A 17,038-nucleotide genomic window follows, 5' to 3' on the forward strand; every position below is an offset into this window, starting at 1 on the left:
CCTGTTTCAGAAGTCAAATTTATTAAGGAATCATTCCTCTGAAGTCTTCCATTTAAGTGGTCCATGCAGCAAATTTTCTTAAGACAAAACAACAAAACAAATGAAACAAAAAGAGATGAGTGGCCAGACAAAGGAACCTGACAGAAACAGATATCTCTGGCTGACTCAAACGTTACAACGAAGAAGCACCCTAATTATTAGTTAGGGCTGAAAAGGTTTTGCTCTGTCTCTAGCCATGGCCAACACAAGGCAATATGGCACACTTTGTGAAACAGGAATTTCTCCTCATCATTAAAATATTTGCTGATTAGAAAGCAAGTAAAAGAAATTGGTGCAAGTTATGACCAAAAGGTTTTTCATATGAAGTAAACACAATTCTTTTTGGTTCATTTGTCCCTATTCTTCTCCGTTTTGGCACCTCTCTGAAAATGGCTCAATGTGCAAACACACTGCTCAAACATAGCATTTTCTGCCTCCAGCTAACAGACCAGATAGAGTATCTAGGATTATCTTTGATTGGCAGAGATATATTATAGTTTGGACATAACAAGTTAAATTCCAAAGCAACAATAATGTATCAATTTATTGGTAAAAGGTAACAAAAAGTTTCTCCAATTTTAAAAAAAATGAAACACTGCACTGAAACATATTAACAATAATTAATATTTATTTAATAATACAAATGAACAATTTAATGTATTTGTCTACACTGCCATTTTAGCATTTTGTATTGCTAATCAAGAAAATAAACAGAAATAAAAATCTGTAATCATTGGCTGTGAGTTTTTAAATCTCTTCAAAAGAGAACTTAAATAAGTGTCAATGCAAATACTGTAATCTCAACACAATTAGATGTTATTAGTAAAGGTGTCTTGTACTCAAACTCTGTGCTATCAATATTAATGATCTGAACAAGTATAGAGACAAAACGTTTACATTTATATTAATCAAATTCAGAAGAAAAAAACCTGATAAGATAAACAATATAATTTTTTTTCTCTCAAAGTTTTAAAAAAATTACTGTACATTTATCTTTCTTTAAGCTTTATAATAAGTTCTGCCTGGACAGCTGGCATAAAGTTTTACTTCCCTTCAAAGAAAAAACATTTCAGAACAATGTAGTAAATATAAATATTACCTGCATGTGAGTCAGATCCAACTGGTAACTGTAACAGCTGAGACTCGGATCTGCTGGCGCATAATACACTGCCATATCTGGGTCTATACTGTTTGTTTTAATGATTAGTCCAAACAAAACTACACAAACCCAAATCTGCCTTCACAATATTTGCTGGGAGATCTAGATTTATGCTGTTTGCAGTTTGAAAAAAAACGTATGTGATTATATATGGTAAACATGCCAAACTGTAAACACTGAAAACCCAGATCTTATTATGGAATGGCATATTGTGATCTGTGCTGTTCACAACTGTTGTGCATTAGATGCAGATACGTATGGTGTAGTACATATACTGAAAGCGAAGTGCCATAAAACATGTGTACCACTGATATTCTTACATGCAATCGTAGTGAGTACTTTTCAAAACAACCAACCAAGCAAGAGGTCCAAGTGGGCCTGATATCGCTCACCTTGTTAGCCAACATATGTCAGCATGGGAATGCAAATTCACACATGGACTGAAAATGTAGAGGGGAAAATTAAAGCTTGTAGCATCTAAATGCAGCATTGTCCATTAATGTTGGCAAAATTTATCTTTTTTCTAGACCATATATGTAGGCTCAGTCATTTATGAAACCAGCATAGTCCTCTGTATCTGTCCCTGCCCTGGGAGCTAGGATCTGATTCAAAACTTAAAAACTATTAAAAGCCCCACCCTTACAGTACATAAACATACTACGAATTATAAGGGGAGATAATCTGTGCAGCAAGCATGGATTACTGGCACTGGCCTTATCCATTGAGGCCACATAGAGGTTTTGGGCTCAGAACCAGAAGGTTGTAAGCTTTGATTTCCAGGATTTGATCATCCTGGATCATCTGAGTTCTTGATGACTTGAAGTTCATTACCACATCTGATTATCCTGGATCATCTGAGATCTTGATGACTTTAAGTTCTATACCACATTTGATCATCCTGAAACATCTGAGATCTTGATGACTTTAAGTTCTATACCACATTTGATCATCCTGGATCATCTGAGATCTTGATGACTTTAAGTTCAATACCACATCTAATCATCCTAGATCAACTGAGATCTTGATGACTTGAAGTTCATTACCACATCTGATCATCTGAGATCTTGGTGACTTTAAGTTCTATACCACATCTGATCATCCTGGATCATCTGAGATCTTGAAGATTTTAAGTTCTATACCACATTAGATCATCCTGGATCATCTGAGATCTTGAAGATTTTAAGTTCTATACCACATTAGATCATCCTGGATCATCTGAAATCTTGATGACTTTAAGTGCAATACCACATTTGATCATCCTGGATCAACTGAGATCTTGATGACTTTTCAGAACTATGATCCATATAGTATTTGCATGTCCAGATATCAGACGCAAGGTCACCTCATGTGCAAGACTATTATTCCCAATCAAATGCATCCAGGGTCTTCATAATATAAGTGTACATACCAAATCTGATCAGAAATGATGCTTCTAGAGTGTCAACAAGAAAGTGTTGATGGACAGAAGACAGGTGATAGATGACACACAATGGATGACAGACAAAGGGACATGCTTTAAGCTCTCTTGGCTTTTGCCCAGACTTAAAAAAAATAAATAAGAATACAAGTTTCCGAAACTGCTGACTTAAGTTTTCAATATTCATCGCTAAGGACATGTTACTTGACATATGCCTTGTGATCTTGACTTGCATTTTGCTTTATTTCAGTTATACCATACTCGTGTCCCACAAATGACAAATAAAAAATTCACCTACTTCAGCCCTAATATCAATCCTGTGTCTATCTAGACAAACTGACAACTGGAATTTACAATTTGATGGCCCAGGAGTTAGCATAAAAAACAAACTCGAGCTGCAAACAACTTTTACATATTTGTGCAATGTACATGTCAAACCAGATAATGTGCCTTTCTGTTACATAATTATCTCAATCACTTTTTCTTTCACTAAGCATGACACATGAAAAGGCAAAAATTATAAGAATGACCACCACAAAAAGAAAAATTGATAAATATGCATGGGAGAAATTTTAATACAATTTTAAAAACTACAAATTCAATCTTAATCATAAGGAAACAAATGTGAACTTCTTCAAGCAAAATACTTCTGAGGAAATTAAATTTTAATACTGTACTGATTCTTTCTACTTGTGCATACAATTTGAATTTGTAATGATTATAATACAAACAAGAAAGGGTGAGAAAACCCTATAAAGTCTTGCAGGTCATTCATCTTTTCATGCTTCCTCAAATTGTCTCATCATTAACTAATCTCAGGACAACAAATATTTTACTTGGAGCAGCCTGATTTGCAGAGTCAGCACAAAATCTAGGATGATTCAAACAATCTGATTTGGTACAAAACAATTCGACCCTGAGTAGTATAATTTTCTGAAAAGTTTTGATTTGAAAAATCAGCACAATCCAATTAGACTCAAGTAGTTTGGCTTGCAGTCAGCATCAGACAATTGGACTTAAAAGTAATCTGATTTGCTGTCAGTACAAAACAACTTGACTCAGGGTGGTTTCATTTGCAGAATCATCACAAACAGACTTGACTCATATAGTTTTGATTTGCAGAATCATCACAAACAGACTTGACTCATACAGTTTTCATTTGCAGAATCATCACAAAAAGACTTGACTCATATAGTTTTCATTTGCAGTATCATCACAAACAGACTTGACTCACATAGTTTTCATTTGCAGAATCATCACAAACAGACTTGACTCATATAGTTTTCATTTGCTTAATCAGCAGCAAACTCAGTTAGTTTGAACTGCAGAGTTAGAAGTTTTAAAAGCCTGCAATATGATGTACTCTACTACCTATTTTTGAGACCCTGATTTTTTATATTATAACAAAACAAAACCTGAGATAAGAGCGATAAAGTTTAAAATTTTCACAAGGAATGGTCAGATTTGGGACAGTTGGAAGTTTTTAGATGCTCCAGTTCTCTTCTTAATCTGCATATTTCTTCCTGGTAGTCAAATTCTGTATCTAGAACCACCAGATGCCTCAACTCCTGTAATGAGAAAATGATTATATCATTATTGGAAATCTGTAATATCATCATGAATCTTCAAAATTAAATATAATTTTAAAATCATACAGAAGATAATTATGGTCATATTTATAATCTGCTTTAAGCTTTTAATATTATTCTAAACCTAAAAAGCACTATATGAGTGTGCAACTGAAGAATGTGGCTTTTTCGTGATTCTGGAAGCATATGTCGAGGTATATAAATGAAATACTGGATTGATCTACAAAATATATTCCCATGTTTTATGCAACAGTCACTGCTGGAACATTTTTATAATTTTACAGAATAATAATATTAATTATAATTACAGTGTGACCCCGCTATAACACGGTAGTTGGGAGCCATAAAACCCAACTGCGTTATATACTGAACCATGTTATATGCAACCAAGTCAGTTAGCTGAAGAAAATGTACTCCCCCAAAAATTGTGGGGGGGGTAATAAATGTGGGTGGTAAAATACGTGCTTTGTCGGCATAGATACCATCTTAAATTGATGCATATTAAATGAGAAATACACCTGTAGTGAAAACAGAGAAGACATAATATAATGGTTTACTTTATTTAGAGAACCATGAATCCTGTTTATATATAAATGTCTAATGTATAGCATGAATAGAGTATCAAAACCATGTACTCACCTGCAAAACTCATCATAATCATTGAATCCACAATACAAGTGATTCCATCGAAAATATGCACACACACAGCTTTAAAATATTCATTAATTTTGTAACAAGTCATATTGGTCTGAATTCAGTGGAAAAACAATGCACAATCAGGTAAAGAATGACGAAGCACATTTACTTTAAAGTACATTCCAAGTTGGTAAAAGTTAGTTTGTGTTTTAAGCCACTGTTGGTAGCGTTCGTAAGCATAAACTTTTTCCCTACAAAAAGGAAATTTAACAGCACAGTTAACGTGTTCCAGTCATGCTGGAAAATGCAAAAATCCATCAGATTCCATCACTTTTATTTAAGTTTGGTACTGACTTCCTTTGAAGAAAAGTTCTTTGCTGTTATTGAAAGATTGTGGTTGGCTTTCTTTGATGAAGGGTGCATGCGCTATTGAAGTCACCACTAAAGGACAGCTTTGGAGAACCAAACAAATGCCCATTTCTTATTGTGGTGGCAACATCAAATAATTGCATTGCATCATTGAGAAAGGTACTTTTCCATTTGCTGAGTATGTTTTCATAACAGTCGGTGCTTCAAAAGTAATCTGTTTCCTTTGAAATTTCAGCAAACTATTTTATCTGGGTGCATTTTTAAAAAGAAATTGGCCGTTGTTTAGACTATTCTATGACTAATTTACCCAATAAGTAAGATGTATTTGTTTTTTGGTTTTTTTTTTTATAACATTTGTGGTAGCAGCATGATGCTGCCTTCCATGCATGCATCTGAAAATTAACAAAGGGTCAATGGACAATAGAGACACAGGTGTTCTGATGACAGGGATTATTACAGAAAATGTGAGTGTTCTGAAGGATTCAATTCTGAGTGAAAAGAAGAGGAATTTTACTTACCATCCACATAGAAATGTCAGTCTTTGTAAATACATTACTTACTAGCAAGCAGCCGAAAATGCGACAAAAGATAGATTATGAGATAATGCCTTGTCCAGTTGATCTCCGTTACCATAAATGTCAACAACAAAAAAGCAGATATTTCACAACATACAGAATTCTTGCAAGATGTCAAGATAAGCGGATTATGATATAACAATGCACTGTTTAGATGGTTTGTCAATATGGACAAAGAATTTGTTCATGTAACAATAGATAAATTTCAGTGCATTTTATATCCAGTTTGCCAACAAATAAAAAAGCCACATGGTATGTTTTGCAGCCAAGTTTGCGACAGTGGCGAAGACCTATGCGATCCCAGAATAAACTTTTATGCATTTTTTCTTCTTCTTACTTTTAAGAAGAAAAAAAAATACTTTTTCACGTACGAGAAAAATACATATAAAATTTCAGGTGCCAAGCCACAATCGTCTTGTATTATTCATACGTGATCTCTTCCCCAAAATGATAAGCAACCTTTTAAGTTTTTTCGTACTTTTCAGGACTTTTTTTTTGTGCATAAGAAAAATACATGTATATGAAATTCTGGGTGCCTCGCTATGACCGCGTTATATCTGAAATCGCGTTATAATGGAGCACACTATAGTGGGGTCACACTGTAACACATAAATTAAATCACAATGAAACACACAACATTTTAGTTCCTTTACAGGTATTTGTCTTCATCTACCCCTTCCACTTCACTATATCAGACACTTAGGCACAGACCAAAATTCTCAAACTGTATTGAACATATATTATGCATTTATATTCCTTCTGTGCTCTGAAGTTTCTTCATCAATAAACCTAAAAGTTACCATATATAAAAAAAAACATTCATGCACATATATGAACATCAAAATACAACTTCTCACATGAAACAAAAGAATATAAGAGAAAATTATAAAGAACTGAATCATTATAAAGAACTGAGTCAGAGATCTTTTGAAAACAATTTAATAAGCTTTTGTTTAAGTTCACAAGCAAAGAATTATATTGAAGTTCAAGCCTGGCTTGCTCCTCCACTGCATATTTAATTATTCATACACCAACATCCAGAACAACAAAAAGTCTCTGCAGCTGCTTTTCTTAATAGAATGTGGATACTAGTCATTAAAATGAATGCATTTAAATTATCCATTTCAGTAGCCCACAATCACTATAGTAAGGCCAGGGCCAGCATATCAAGTTCACAATCACTACCATAAAGTCAGGGCTAGCATGTTAAGCCCATAATTACTGTCATAAGGCCCTGGCCATCATGTCAAGCCCATAATTACAGTCATAAGGCCCTGGTCAGTGTGTCAAGTCCATAATTACTGTCATAAGGCCCTGGCCATCATGCCAAGCCCATAATTGCTGTCATAAGGTCCTGGCCATCATGCCAAGCCCATAATTACTGTCATAAGGCCCTAGCCATCATGCCAAGTCCATAATTACTGTCATAAGGCCCTGGTCAGTGTGTCAAGCCCATAATTACTGTCATAAGGCCCTGGCCATCATGCCAATCCCATAATTAATGTCATAAGGCCCTGGCCATCATGCCAATCCCATAATTACTGTCATAAGGCCCTGGCCATCATGTCAAGCCCATAATTACTGTCATAAGGCCCTGGTCAGTGTGTCAAGCTCACAATCACTGCAATAATACCAGGGCGAGAATGACAAGCCCACAATCACTATAAGAAAGGCAGGGATAACATGTCAAGTCCATAATCAAAAAAGAAGACCAAGCCCATCATGTCAGACCAAAACCAAAGATCAAAAAAAGTCAAGGCCAGTATGTCAAGCCCACAATCAAAATAAAAAGAACATTGTCAGCATGTTGACCTCCAAATCACAAAAAGACAAGAAGGCCAAGGCCAGCATGTCAAGGCTATGATAAAATACTTGAAGGTCTGGTCAGCAAAGAATGCTGGGGACAGCATATTGATCCCCTGATCAAAGCACTGCTTGAACAAACTTTACCACAAATTTAACAAACTAATGAGGATGCCATGGAAATGATGGAAAAGTGACAGCTATATCTTGCTATCCATTAAGTAAAATAGCTAATAAAAATGAATTTCATGACAATTTCCACATTCTACAAGAGGCAATGGTATACCAATTGTCTTTATATTGAGAGACCATTGAATCAGCTTTGCATTGCAAGCAAGACACAAATTTATGAACTGTAACCATGTGTTTACCTGTGGACTGATTGGTGCTGTGTTGGGTCCAAAGCGATAGTAACACTTCTGGTCAGCTGTCACTGTGTACATTACTCCCTTGCTTCCTCGCACAATTATCTCTGGAAAGTTTAATTTGATTAAAGATTTTGCACTTAATCTGTAAATTTCTTTTTCCTGTTAAGTTACCTATACAAATACAAAATAGTATGATTGTAAGATTTTGTATATCTAATCGTGCTGTGTGAGAATCCATTAAGTTAATTTGTTTAGGTACACTACATAAGTGGCATAATCCAATTCGTCTGAAGTTGGGTAAACCATTACATTTTTAATCAATTTTTCAGTTGGGAGTTTGGACACAGACCAATTAATCAATACTCAAAATCTTATTTAATCACAACAATGCAGTGCAAGCTGATGCTTTCAGTACTTATTTACATCCTTTATTGTAGATAACCTTGCCTTTCATTCAATGAATCATCACCTGATGACCAATGTCAGTAAGCTTTACAAGCAAGGTATAGTAGTGTCAGTGAATGGCATCATCTGCAAACGAATGTATTGCACAGTCTCAGAATAAATTTTTTAAAATACAATAACAATTTTAGAAATGTTTAAAGTTAATGAATAAATCTCCTGGAAATGGTTATATAAATGTAAGTATAATAAATCTTGCATAAATATTGTATGACCTGGAAATAAATACAATATGAATGCTGGTTGCAATGTTATATGACCATGAAGTATAATAGGAAAAATGTAATCTAGATTTATAGATTATTGCATTTGTGTGGGAAAATATGAATGAGTTTTTCAGATGGATATACTGCATGAGCTTGGGAGTGCAGTATAATCATCCGACAAAACGCAAAATGAGTCTGAGATAAATAGATTTTGGTATTTTTGTCAGCTCTGCTAAATTGCATGATTATGGACTGGATTTATTTGTCAGTTCTACATAAGTACATCTGATTTCAGCAGCAAGGAAGCAGTGTGTTGACATCTGCAATGTGTTTCTGTTCTGTCATTGAATATTTACAATCAAAATGTGGGGAAAATATGATGTCTTTCAATTGTAATTATCAAAAAGATGCTATGGAATATAATGTTCATTTCATTCTGAATGCAGTAAGGAGGATGTAATTGCACTTGTAATGTAGTAGAAATTACAGTACAATTTTGAAATGTGTAATAAAGCTTTAGAACCCATGACATGGCTCATGTAATTCGGATTTGCAGAACTAAGAAAGTACATTTTGAGGAAATTAGGATGCAAAACTCTAAGTATATTTTTTGCCATTCTTATTAACAGCTAAAGAAGACATGTTTATGCCTTGTCACTTGCATGTTATTTGTAAGGACACAGTAATTTTATGACCTGTCTGGCATTTGTTGCTAGCCTAAATCAAAAACATTGTATCATGAGTGTACATAACTTGTTTACAAAGTAGGTTCCTATTACACTATTGGGAATATATGTCATGCACGTGAATGCAACGTGAAGGCGTGCAATATTGTAAAATATTGCACGATTCTGATAATGTAAAGTTAACGGAGACAAAAATGAGCATATAATAAAAAATGTTATATGACCGTGAAGTAAAACGCAAGTATGACTGCTGGTTGCTGTGTTTCAATAACCTTGAAGTGTAATACAAATATGAATGCTGGTTGCAATGTTTGAATGATCCTGAAGTATTAAATAAATCTGGATGCTGGTTGCAATGTTGTATGACCCTTAAGTATAATACAAATATGAATGCTGGATGAATTGTTGTATGACCCTGAATTATAATACAAATATGAATGCTGGTTGCAATGTTGTATGACCCTTGAGTATAATACAAATACGAATGCTGGTTGAAGTGTTGTATGACCCTTTAGTATATTACAATTATGAATGCTGGTTGCAGTGTTGTATGACCCTCAAGTATATTACAATTATGAATGCTGCTTGCAGTGTTGTATGACCCTGAAGTATAATACAAATATGAATGCTTGATGAATTGTTGTATGACCTTGAAGTATAATACAAATATGAATGCTGGATGAATTGTTGTATGACCTTGAAGTATAATACAAATATGAATGCTGGATGAATTGTTGTATGACCCTGAAGTATAATACAAATATGAATGCTGGATGAATTGTTGTATGACCCTGAAGTATAACACAAATATGAATGCTGGTTGAAGTGTTTTATGACCCTGAAGTTATATACAAATATGAATGCTGGTTGCAGTGTTGCATGACCCTGAAGTATATTACAATTATGAATGCTGGTTGCAGTGTTGTATGACCCTGAAGTATAATACAAATATGAATACTGGTTGCAGTGTTCTATGACCCTGAAGTATTTATTATTATTATGAATGCTGGTTGCAGTGTTGTACGACCCTGAAGTATAATACAAACATAAATGCTGATTTACCTGGAATTATTACACTTCTTTATTTAAAGGGACATATAATCATTCTGTTAAAATTAGTTATTTTTGCAAAATTTATACCTGTAAACTATTGCCAGAGTATGTCCAATTGAATACAGACAGTTATACTAGTAATTTATGAATTTATTCTTTTCTTTGGCAAAATGATTATGAAAGTTCTGATTGTTCCAATTTATTCATTTTTGTCTTTCATAATTTGATGTTTTTTAAAAAAAAATTATTTGCCTCATTGATACAGAGTATTTACTCTCTCTCATCGTAAATACCTTTTCCTCACATACATTTTCTTTTTTTCACAATATTTTATGTCATGATAGATACAATCAATTACGCCTGTGAATTTGATTTGTTAAGTTAATCCATAAAATTTTTTACTCTCTCAGTGTAATCTAATATCTTTTTTTTACCTGGGATTGCATTTGATATCATTAATCAAAAGAGTATTTGATAACACCCATCCATGGAATACTAACTAAACTTACAGTAAGCTCAAGTTGTGAGGAACATATACCAGAATTGAGAACATGGGAAACACAAAAAGAGAAAACTGCTATCTTGCAATAAGCTGTAACTTTAAATTTTCAGGAAAATGACAACAGTTTATGATTCTACATTATAATTATGTAAAGTATTTTGACAAATATAATTCTTATCATATGAAAATGTATAGAATGGGAATATTATTAAATTACTTTTAGCATTTTACAACCTAGTTCAAATCTGAAGCTAACACAAACTGACTGTCTTCAGCAGAAAAAAGTTAGACTACTTAAAGTTCAAAGTTCGGTTACCTACCAATAACATAGTGATCTGGAATACATATCTTCTCTCCATTATTGTTTTTGCTGATCTTATCAACAGGGTAGTACATGACCTCATACTGGTTGTGGAGGAGACGAGGTGAAATTTTGTTTACCATCATCTGATCAACACCAAGTCGAAACTCATCTCGATTAGACCTTGAAAGTTCCACACCAAATACTTCCTGGTCCTTGTCAATTCCAAAAAAGATCGATCCACCCTTGCCTGAAGAAAAAAGAAAGATGATAATGATGATGATGACAAGGTAATGGTAAAATGGATGATGATACTGGTCATAATGATCATGATGATGGTGTTAGTGGTGGCAAAGGTGATCATGGTGATAACTGTTCTTAAGAAGATGATAGTGATGATAATGATGATGGTAATGTTGTTGGTGGCAAAGATGATGAAAATGGTCATGAAGATAATGGTCATGAAGATAATGGTGATGATGAAAAAGGCACTGATGATGATGAAGATGATAATGGTGGTGGTGAGGAAGAAAAAGTTGATTATGATGATGGTGTTGGTGGTGGTAGTGGTAATAATGTTCATCATAATGAGGAAGTGTCATGGCTGTCTATTTTTATCTTTATCTATCATGTCTCCTTCATCTAATCAAAAAACATATAAAAGTTTTAAAAACAAATCAAATATACATGTACCATTTCAAATGTCTCTGACCTACCTAGTGTATAACCATGACTGTCAGCTGATCTACTATAAAGCACACAATCTGAGTGACCATCAAATCTTTGCAAACCATGCATTTGTATTAGTATTGGATGGAAGTCATTATAATAATGGCAATGTCCTGTCATTAAATTGATTGTTCCGTAAATGAAACACTGAATAATTACCACAAACCCTTCCAAATAAATGTAAATATGAGAACTGAATAATTACCACAAACCCTTCCAAATAAATGTAAATATGAGTACTGAATAGTTACCACAAACCCTTCCAAATGAATGTAAATATGAGTACTGAATAATTACCATAAACCCTTCCAAATGAATGTAAATATGAGTACTGAATAATTACCACAAACCCTTCCAAATGAATGTAAATATGAGTACTGAATAATTACCATAAACCCTTCCAAATGAATGTAAATATGAGTACTGAATAATTACCACAAACCCTTCCAAATGAATGTAAATATGAGTACTGAATAATTACCACAAACCCTTCCAAATGAATGTAAATATGAGTACTGAATAATTACCACAAACCCTTCCAAATGAATGTAAATATGAGTACTGAATAATTACCACAAACCCTTCCAAATGAATGTAAATATGAGCACTCAATAATTACCACAAACCCTTCCAAATGAATGTAAATATGAGTACTGAATAATTACCACAAACCCTTCCAAATGAATGTAAATATGAGTACTGAATAATTACCACAAACCCTTCCAAATGAATGTAAATATGAGTACTGAATAATTACCACAAACCCTTCCAAATGAATGTAAATATGAGTACTGAATAATTACCACAAACCCTTCCAAATGAATGTAAATATGAGTACTGAATAATTACCATAAACCCTTCCAAATGAATGTAAATATGAGTACTGAATAATTACCACAAACCCTTCCAAATGAATGTAAATATGAGCACTCAATAATTACCACAAACCCTTCCAAATGAATGTAAATATGAGTACTGAATAATTACCATAAACCCTTCCAAATGAATGTAAATATGAGTACTGAATAATTACCACAAACCCTTCCAAATGAATGTAAATATGAGTACTGAATAATTACCATAAACCCTTCCAAATGAATGTAAATATGAGTACTGAATAATTACCACAAACCCTTCCAAATGAATGTAAATATGAGTACTGAATAATTACCATAAACCCTTCCAAATGAATGTAAATATGAGTACTGAATAATTACCACAAACCTTTCCAAATGAATGTAAATATGAGTACTGAATAATTACCACAAACCCTTCCAAATGAATGTAAATATGAGTACCACATGATCAAAGATAAACTGTAAAGATGTAAAAATTCTCTAAAATATATATCAAATAAAATAAGTAAATATATCAAATCCTTAATAAGATAGGTTTTAAATCTGTTATGTAAAACAGCATTCTATCTAAAATTGCAACATTTTCTCAGGTTACCAGCACATGATAATAATGTTACTTAACTGAGTTCAAATCATATATTTCTATCGATGCAGGCAACAAGAATGTGTTCCACTCTAAGTCAATATGCAAGATATGCACCTAGTCTAAGTCAAGAGTAATGCATGAGTCAGGTATGCATGTCCTATATGACTGGCACATCTTCCATTCCAAATAGTGACTACCGGGCTGCTTCAGCTGCCTTTCATTTTAGTTTGTACCAGTGTGACTTTGTGAGAATGCTATCATTCACTAAAATTGTACGCTTGCAAGAAGAAAATGACAAAGAGTGATATGCTCATTCTAATGGATAGTTCTGAACCTGGATTTCATATCCATCATAAAACTGCCCCAACAGTTGGTACAGTTCTAAGTATTCAGTAAGGTCTTAAAGTAAAAATCACCACAAAGACAACTTTCAGTTGCTGAATTACTATTGATGATAATGATCTTGGTGCAAACTTCCTAACAATAAGCAAAGATTTATCACCTTTCCATTATGATGACTTTAGAGATCAGAAGGGGAACTGGGGAAGATAAGCTTCAATACTTTTTTAAAAACTTTTATGGAGATCATTTGCAGCAAAAATGTGTTGGCATTGGGTAATGCAAGACTGGTCATCTTATCTTCTACATAGGAAATGATAGATAGGGAGCAAGTGAAAAATGATCAGTCCACCTGATGTGAGCACTTGTATTGACTAAGCAAATATGTTTAGGACAAACACCCAAATGATCCATACAGCAATTGTACCTCAACTGACTGAAGAGTTTAGTAACCTCTGAAGCTTTGGGTAGGAACTCTACAAAATTAACTCCTGATAATTTCAATTATGACTCAATTGACCATTTTTTCTGCCATCAACTTGATGGTGAAAATTCAAGATTTCTCCCCAAATTTGATCATCATTTGTAAAAGTAAAGGGTTTTATTAGACAGGAACAAAGTTATTCTTTCTTCTAACGTATTTTTGAATTTTCCAGTAGTGCTGGAACCCTGTGAGTGACCTGGGAATGTAGGCTGTTGTGCTGTTGACATAATTTCAATAAGGTTGAACTCTGCCCTTTAGGATTAAAGAAGCTGGAATATGTTTCTGGCCTCTGACCTATACACAAATGTTGTGATAGTGACAAATCATGTGATGTGTTATGCATATTTAACTTTTATTGTTTGTTAGATGCTTGGTATATTTTATGTAAAATTGTATCTTGTAGCTGACCTTGTCCCAAATCAAGTTTATTGTTTACCTGACAAAATCTTCAAATTTTTTTAAAATTCTGTAAACAACTAATATTGCTAATATTTTCTTCATGAATATGTGTTTAATATTAGGATCATTATCAACAGAAGAAAACATATTTATCTTGGTCTGAGTCAAGGACATTGTGCTTACTTCTATACGATTATAATTTTAGTAACAGATTTTATCTGGTAAACATCTGGAATCTTCTAGAATGAAATTTTCTATTAGGTAATATTTTTTGCAAGAAAATGCTAAACTGTGACCTAGGTCAGGTAGACGAGTATAAAATCATGTTTTGCTGAACAATTATTTATATCTGTGATAACATCTGGACAGTAATCCTTGTTGTCTACAGTATTTTGATTTAGAATCACTCAAATTATTCTTCTCTGGAAATACAAACTGCTTCATTATAATAACAAACAGACTTGGATTTATAGTGCAAATTCAAGTAAGGAAATACTCTAGATTATATAATTGTTATTCAATAAAAGACTGTTGGCGCATCGCCATGACACAGACCATCAAAGGCGCATCAACACCTTCACCATTGCATTTTGGAATACCACTCAAGTTTAATCAGAACTTTATTCACTAGGATTTGTGTTAGTAATTCTCAGATTATTTGGATTTAATTCACAATACCAGAAGTTCTATGCACCCTTTTCCACTTTGTATTCAACACAAATAAATTATCTGTGTAAAAAACTTGTTGTTTTTCACATTTTTCTGATACTTTGTTTAAGACAATAGAGTTGTAACAGATGACTGATACAGGTAAGAATTTAATATGATCTTGGGTTAGTTTCTTGTATGTTAAGCAGATAACCCACTGGAAAGAGGATAACAGAGCATGAGTAAAAATAATGTCTTGTCTGAATAGTAAAACCAGCTGACATCTACCTGTTCTGATCTGTTCAATCTGCTTCAAGTACCATTTCTGTCTGATTTCAAGACAAAATACTGATTTACATGAGCAGGCACCTGTTCTTAGCAATGAAAACATGGGCCATCATAAGAAAAGCTAGACCAATGTAGTAAAACTGCAGCTTTTTTGAGTCAACCAATAAGACATGAATTTTACTGGTTCTGTCTGCAGTAGCTCAAATTATTAGGAAGCAGGTCTTGCATGAATGGTGTGTCCCATAGGCTCTAAACAGTGGTTCAAAATGTACCTTATTTGACCACATCAGAACCCACCATAGATTATATCCAGGCAAGAGGCCTAGGCCTTCACTGGTGAAAAGTGACTAAAAATGAATATGAAACAGCGCCCTAGACTGTCAATGGAGCTAATTTCTTCTGCCTGAAAAGCCAAAAGATGAGGCTAGCTAAATGTGATATGTAGACTTTTAGCAGAGTGGTGTGTTTCATCTCTGACCACTGGGAGAAACTCTCCACTTTCCCTTATAGGTTATTAATTTGGTAAAATTTCTTGCCCAAGCAATTCTGTCCACCAGCTGTCTGAAAAAATGTTTCCTTTTGAGGGCTTGTTGTCTATGCACCAAGAATGCAGATTATGCAACTCTGGGTTTTGAATAAACTTGTATGCGCTGTTTAGTGGTGAGGAAAGAGCAGGTCTTCCCTTGGAATTGCTAATGCTTGATCAAGGACGTAGCAGATCTGATTTTCGCAGCTTGACAAGAGTCATCAGGATTAGTCAGCACATAGATCTTCCCAATATTTTTGCAAGACTTCTGGAACTTTGAGGGAGATTAAGAGGAAAGGCATGTTTACCTAGGTTATTCCAATTTATGGACAGGGCATAAGGTGCCCAAAATTTTAGATTTTGAAATTAGTGTTCCACATCATCACAAGATGGTCTGCAATTAGTCGACCCCAGTGCATAAAGGTCTCACTTATGACCATGCAGTGTCAATAATCTGATTCCATCATTGCAGTGAGTCCAAGAGGAACCTGACCCTGCCTTGGCAGTGGTGGACTTAAATGTGGCTTTTTTTGACAGGACACCACTTGCAAAAATAATCGAATGGGATGACAGAGGTAGGAGGACTTATTTCTCTACTGGTTTCTTAAGTGGCTGACAACAGTCAAAGTGATGGGAAGAAAAAAGGCACCCTTTCCAGATAACATCTCCTGCTGACATCCAAAATAAAAGTAAAAAATACTGCATTCTTGAAATATAGGGTCAAAAGTTGCTACATAAACCATGTTCCCTCAAAAACTTTATATTATTCCAATATATTTTGCCATGATAATATATTCTCACTGTAACATTGGGGATTATGGCAGAGCTGTACCAGTGTAAGAATCCCATGTTGGCAGAGATGGCTTAATTTTCATCTGAATGGGTAATGTTTCCACTGATTGAGATTACCAGTAGAGACATTAGAAGATTAGATACAGATGACAACCTAAAAGTATAGCTTAAGAAAAGTCACAGATGCATGAAATGTAGGTTACAATGATCTGGTCATTTAAATGA

General features: G+C 34.0%; 1 protein-coding gene across 1 annotated transcript in view; it reads right to left on the reverse strand.

Moving 5' to 3' along the window:
* The window catches only part of LOC149778319 (uncharacterized), an 81,673-nt gene continuing 64,635 nt past the window's right edge, over nt 1-17,038 (reverse strand). The window contains exons 13-15 of the mRNA XM_089939126.1: nt 11,185-11,415; nt 7,959-8,059; nt 1-4,183 (exon numbers count right to left, since the gene is read on the reverse strand). Of these exons, the coding sequence (XP_089795252.1) occupies nt 4,061-4,183; nt 7,959-8,059; nt 11,185-11,415 (455 nt within the window). The 3' untranslated portion in view covers nt 1-4,060. The remainder of the gene's footprint in view (nt 4,184-7,958; nt 8,060-11,184; nt 11,416-17,038) is intronic.

This window comes from Sinohyriopsis cumingii, chromosome 17 (assembly GCF_028554795.1).
Source record: "Sinohyriopsis cumingii isolate HCF-2022 chromosome 17, ASM2855479v2, whole genome shotgun sequence".
Classification (NCBI taxonomy): Eukaryota; Metazoa; Mollusca; class Bivalvia; order Unionida; family Unionidae; genus Sinohyriopsis; species Sinohyriopsis cumingii.